We start from the raw sequence: 6,171 nt of genomic DNA on the forward strand, positions 1-6,171 counted from the left end.
TTGGAGCAACCTGGCCTAGCGGAAGGTGTCCCTGCCCTTGGCAGCAGGGCTGGGACAAGACAATTTCTAAGCACCCTTCCAAGCCAAGGCATTCTGGGATTCTGTGATCAGAGGGGCTGGGGGTGGCTTGGCTTAATTTCGGCTAGAGATAATTCACCACTCTGAGTTTGGTTGAGTTCAAGGAGTCATGTTCATGAGCCCAGATTCACAGCCCGTGACATTTACCACTACTATAGGCCTGGCTGACATCAATAAAGTCTTGCACACTCCAGATTCTGCACAAATTGCCTTTTATTGAGACCAGAGCAAAACGTTTTCCAGTTTGCTACTTATAAATGCACTAACTCTAGAGCAGGAATATGGATTGCAACAGATAGCAAGACTGGATATGGCTTTATATCTGTATAAAATTTATATCACGCATGTAATCTATTATAGGCATATGATATAGAATATATATTACAGAGTTATATTCATATTTAATGTATACAGCAAGTATATATCATATGTATGCTATATATGTAATAAATATATCTATTTTATGAAAAACCTTCCAGACATAAAGGGACTATGAGCAACAATATGTGTCACAACAGAAACTGACAATAAATATGTGTTCTACTGTTACTATTTAAACGAAATTACATATGCAACTCTTTAAAATTACTTTTTATCCTGATGTAACTCCATATTTCATATTTTGATATTATTTATATTACTATATTGTTTTGATTTATCGTATTTTACTAGTAGATATGATAATTCATAAACTTTATAGTATATAACAGGCATACACAATATATCTATCTATGAAACAAAAACCTTGATTCTGCTATAGATAAAATTTCATGTCAGCTCCAACACACGTGGTCTAATGCTGACATAAAGGTGTCTCTTCCAGGGACATGGAGAGGCTCCATCCATTGACTCATCCTGGGTCAGCAGTGCCAGTTTTTCCTCATACTCTTTTTTGCCCCATTTCTTTTTTTCTTTTTCTGTCCCAGATTCCCACTTTTTTCATGCTTGAAATTTTAGCTCTCCTCAAAGGCTGGGAAGAACTGCATATTGCAGGTGGGGTTTGGAGACTTTAGCTCAGCATGTAGAGCAGGGCTCAATGGCTACTGGGTGCCTTTTTTGGAAAGTGAAATGATACAAAGAAGTAGAATAAACCCTCCCGTGGCAGTCTACTTTCTGAGGTGCCAGCAGAGGCTGTTGGACCTTCTCCAGAGCCTTTGCACGCATCCTCTTCTCCTTAGCACCAAATTTGCGCTAGGAGGTGGTTGTCTGCTGCCAGCTGCGAGCAGCACAAGCACAGCTCTGTCACTTGGCCATGGCTCCTGCCCTTCCTTCAGTCATCCTCTCCGAGAGCGGTCCTTTTGAACGTCTTGTGCAGCACCCGGTAATCCCGCATTGCCTGGGTGTGGGCAGCCGGCTGCTGCGCCAGGTGATGGAAGAGATTGTATGTCCTACCCATTCTTACATCTGGGGGTAAATTGATGTCCTGAGGAAACCTCCGGTTACCCACAATGAAGTGCTGGAGGCATTTTTGTCGCAAACATATATGCAGGCTGTCCCTGATATCCGTCAGTCGCTCCCGGAGATGTCCCCTGCTCCACGATGACACGGGTATGGCAATGAGCAGGTGCATGACGATGGTCTTCATGGTGTAGGTGGAGAAGCTGAAGCCCAGAACAAGGCGGGAGAAGAACTGAAGGCATTTGAGGTGCAAGCTGTCAGGGGGGGCCTGCCTGGCAATGTACCTGAAGAACTCAGCCTCTGCCACAGCGTAGGACTCAGGCCAGGCTGTGCTTAGTGTGTAGGCCTCTCTAGGCTGGCTGCTCACAAAGATGGCTGAGTCACCTCTCCGCACCCCGAACAGCATCTCAATCCTGAAGCTTTCTTCACCATTGGTCACCTTGAATTGGCAGGAGCGTGTGGAGGGCAGCAGCGTTAAATGCCAGTTGTGTGCCTGAGGCAAAGCTGGCCAGATTGCTTTCACCAGTTGCCGGAACCAGCGGGCAGTTTTCTGCACGTCGAGGTAGGAGTCGGTGCACAGGGTGTCTAGGAGGCTGGGATCCTGATTGCTCCTCAGCTCCTCCTCAGGGCTGTGCAGGAAGCACAGCATGTTCTCACCCTGCTGCTGCCTCGTGCAGGTGCACTCCAGCTGCACGCGGACACGGAAGTTCCTCACGTGCCTCTGCCCCTCACCGTCCAGCTCCAGGTGGAAGCTGTGGCCTCGGGGAGGAGTCATGGGTATGAGCACACGGTACACGACATCCTGCTCACGGGGACTCCAACCTTCAAAGGCACTGCCCACCCCGATGGGTCGGTGCAGGACTGGGTAGAAACTGTCAGACAAGACATGCCCAAAGCAAATTGTATAATTGTCCAACAGGTCAGTTATCCACTCACAGACTCTCTGCAGGTCCTGTACAGGCCACTGTATGCGCTCCATTATATCTTGTCCATCACGATCATCAACATTGTTGTCTTCTTCTTGGACTACATTTGCAACATCATTGTCATTGTTGTTTTCTGCAAGTGCAGCCCCATTGACAACATCATTTCCATCATTGTCATCTTCATTTCCAGCAACATTGCCAACTTCCTCTTCATTTGCACCATGGTTTTCTTCTTCATTCTCCTCTCTCCTCAGGCTGCTTATCCACTCAATAATCCACAGGACCAAGACCAGGGCCAGGAGCACAGCAACAGCTAAGAGCTGCAAGTGTGGCATCTTCTTCTGGGAGAGCTGCTCCACCTGCTGCTCCAGCCGAAGCCTCTCCCATTCCAAGTACTTTGCACGCGCTTCCATGCGCCAATGTGTTTCCTCATCCAAACCATCACCCACGGGCGGCGGGTACTGGATGAGACCTTGCAAGAGCGCGAACAGGAACACGACTGGATCCATGGTCTGCAGGAGGAGGGAGAGAAGGCCTTGAGTGGGGAAGGGAGGGCGGGAACTGCTGGTTGCTGGAGGGAGGACAGGATGCTCAGGGTTCTGGGCGCAGGAAGGACAGGGCCCCAGACAGCTGGCAGGCAGCAAGGGCTATCCCAGTGCCCCTGGAGCTGCAGCAGCAGCAGCAGCCCTGTGGCCTGCCCAAGGCTCTCCCATGAGGGGCTGTCCCTGCATGCAGGGGGAGAAGCCAGCCCTGGTTGCAGCGTTTCTGCCCCAGCCCTTGTCCCCAGCCCAGCCTTCCCACCGTGTGTGTACTCACCGCTTGCCCAAGCAACAGAGGGCCAGCGTTAACCTGCTGGGGCCTTTTATTGCTTCCCCCTCTGTGACACGTCCCCTGTGATGTCACAGGTGTCAGAGCGCATCACAGCCCAGCCAACCCCACCCTTTGTCCCCTCAGCCAACTCCTCCCTCAGGAACTCAGAAAGGCCCTGGTGCACTGCTTAAGGCTGCTTTTGAGAGAAGCTTCTTCAAATAACTCCCATTGTTCTCTCTTTTGGATTTATTTTCATCTGCCTTCCACTCACAATCTCATAGATATCCCTGTTGGAAGGCGCCCTTGAGGATCATTGAGTACAAAGGTAATGGTGACTGGTTCACCAGGTAAAGCGTTCCCATTTACCTTCCCAGCTATCTAGACAGGTTATCAGTGTGGGTATGAAGCAGGTGTGAGGTGCCAGGATCAGGCTTTGGATGAGGGTGGTGTACCTACAACATCTCCCAGCACTTGGGAAATGCTTGGCTTTTATGGCTGGGGTGAACGGTGTCAAGCTAACCCAGTACCCAGACCCCTGTGGGGAAACTGAGTCAATAATGGTGCTTTGTCTCAAGCCCCTGACACTCAAAAGCTGTAACAAGCAGTACAGCTCTAGCAACCTCCACCAAGAACATTTTTTGCAGTTTTTAATCTGGGCAAAATAAGGAGAGGAGAACAGTCAATGCTAATGGAAAATACTCTTACCGTTACAAGGAATTACTTCAAATAAATCATTCCACTAAGTGAAGTCCCCCTTCCTTTCTTCCTCAAAGAAGGACTTGTCAGCAAACTTTTCTGCAAACATCCTAGCAGTGAACAGTGTTTTACCTCCCTTGTTCCCTGTGGAAGTGTCAACCCAAGTATGAACAAGATGCTGTGTGATGGGGCACTCCTCTCACATTCAAACAATCAGTAGTGGTTATTAAAGATACACAGGCAGGTTATTAAAGATTATTTGCATGAAGAAACAGACTGAGAAAAGTTGATGTGTATTCCCTGTTCCAGAGCTAGAGAAAAAACAAGGTCACCAAACTGCCTTGCAATCAAAGGTTTCTGGAGATGCAGGCACAAATAGCCCCTTTGGAGAGGGGCTTAGAGGGAAACCCAACTTAGTATATATATAGAGGCTGGAGGAGACAGCATAAGAAAGATGAGGCTTCGTGGCATCTTACCCATACAAACAAACCACTGCAGCTGTCATCAATATTGAATTTCTCATGATCTTACATGAGTTTCATATAATTTCTATCTTTCCCCTCAGATGAACTGAGGAAATAATCCACTTGTATTATCTCCATGTCTGTTGAGAATGATGAACACATGTTGCATTTGTACGTGTAAAGGGCTTTATCTTATCTCATGGGTCTGGGAGACTGAGAGACACAAAAGGATGGAGCTATGATCTTATTTTGGAGCAATAATTTAAATCTGAGTAAGAAGCACACCTTTGACGTGTAGCTTCAAAAGAAGTTAAAGGAAGCACGGCATCTCCTGTTTCAACAAACCCTTTTCCAGTAACCCTAAGGAAGATCTTCAAACATTGTAAGGGTTTTGGAAGCTGCTTACCTTCATTCATAGTCTTCCTGTTTTCTTCTAAGGTCAAACAGATTTGTATGTGAAAGGACAGTCTGCAGTTGTGAGCCACGTGCCGCTTCTTGTTTACACCAGTTCTGCAAAGCTAATCACAGAGCCTCTGCCTTTTCTTGGTATTTTCAAACTCAATAAAACCACAAAGACTTGAAGAGCAGAATAGGTGGTGTATTTTAAATGCTTTTTCAAAGGGTGATTTGCTTCAATGTGCTCTCATTATTAAAGTAGGGCATCTGCTGAAATAAAAATGAAATTGTGCACAGAGAAAATGGAAATGCTGGGAAATATAAAGTCAAGAAAATTAATGAGTGTTAACAATGTCCATGGTTCAGCCAAGTTCAAACCTATCTGCTGTCCACTCCAAAATCCACATCTTCATTCAAGGGCTTCCCTCTCTTACAAATTCTTCTCAGTGGTACCCAAGTTCTTCTTGAAGCTAATGTAAACAAGCTCTGACAGTTATATAAATGACTTCTCAATGCATGGGAATCATCCTTCTGAAATCAGCACAGGCTACAATGCTGTAGGCAGCAGAGAGTCAAAGTCAGATTGGAGAAGACCCTTAAGGTCATTGAGTCCAGCCATTAATCCAGCACTGCCCACCACTAACCTCTGTCCATAAACACCATGTCTGATGATCTTAGAGGTCTTTTCCAACCTAAACAATTCTATGATTTTATGAGTCCACGGATCTGATGGCATAGGTACTTTTTTATCCATCTAACTGTGCACCCAGTACAAGTGTAATGTATTCCCTTGGATACACTGCAGAGGAATTGCTGGCAGAAGAACCTGTTCAGATTTGGCACATATGCAACCCACAGCCATTTGCCTGTGTGTCCAAGGTTTTGCTCTGGGCTGTTGAGGCCCTGCAGGGCTGCATGACCTTGCCCTGGGCTGCAAGCAGACAAGTGAAGCCCAAAAGATCAGTCCAGCTGCATTTCCCTGAGACTGCCCCTGAACACAGGGCATGAAGGAGCTCCTGGGATCACAAGCTTGCTCTGGAGTCCTCTTCTTGGACTCAGCAGGAGACACAGGAGGGCAAACAATGGTTTTCCAAGCAAACTCCCCTGTGGACCCCTTCCAGACTATCCTCACCTTTCCCCAGAGCCTTCTGAGGAGGAGATGGCCACCTGCCAGCTGCTCAAATCCTGACCCACTTTTCCTGAGATCAGCAAGGGAGAGTTTAACAGACAAGAGGAAATCCTTAAACAGCATGCAGCTCAGAGAATGGAAAGTTTTTCCTTTGGGGGGAGGGGGGTGTGGGTTTATTGTGCTCCCCCCCCCCCCCTTCCCCCGCTTCCAACTTCCCAATGAATACATCTGGCAGCACACTGTCCCTGCTAGTGCGGGATCCCAGTGAAAAGCA

The 6,171-nt window shown here is 47.3% G+C and overlaps 1 protein-coding gene across 1 annotated transcript; it reads right to left on the reverse strand.

Annotated features, from left to right (window-relative positions):
- Positions 1 to 345: 345 nt before the first annotated feature.
- On the reverse strand, positions 346 to 2,909 carry LOC121468178 (inositol 1,4,5-trisphosphate receptor-interacting protein-like 1). Its single transcript, XM_041711391.2, has one exon. The coding sequence runs from the start codon at positions 2,813 to 2,815 to the stop codon at positions 1,349 to 1,351; it is 1,467 nt and encodes a 488-aa protein (XP_041567325.2). The 5' UTR covers positions 2,816 to 2,909; the 3' UTR covers positions 346 to 1,348.
- Between the last annotated feature and the right edge of the window lie 3,262 nt (positions 2,910 to 6,171).

Source organism: Taeniopygia guttata, chromosome Z, assembly GCF_048771995.1.
Source record: "Taeniopygia guttata chromosome Z, bTaeGut7.mat, whole genome shotgun sequence".
Classification (NCBI taxonomy): domain Eukaryota; kingdom Metazoa; phylum Chordata; class Aves; order Passeriformes; family Estrildidae; genus Taeniopygia; species Taeniopygia guttata.

What these genes read in the sequence shown, in the direction of transcription:
- LOC121468178 (XM_041711391.2), bottom strand. Translation starts at nt 2,815, where the DNA reads ATGGAAGCGCGTGCAAAGTACTTGGAATGGGAGAGGCTTCGGCTGGAG.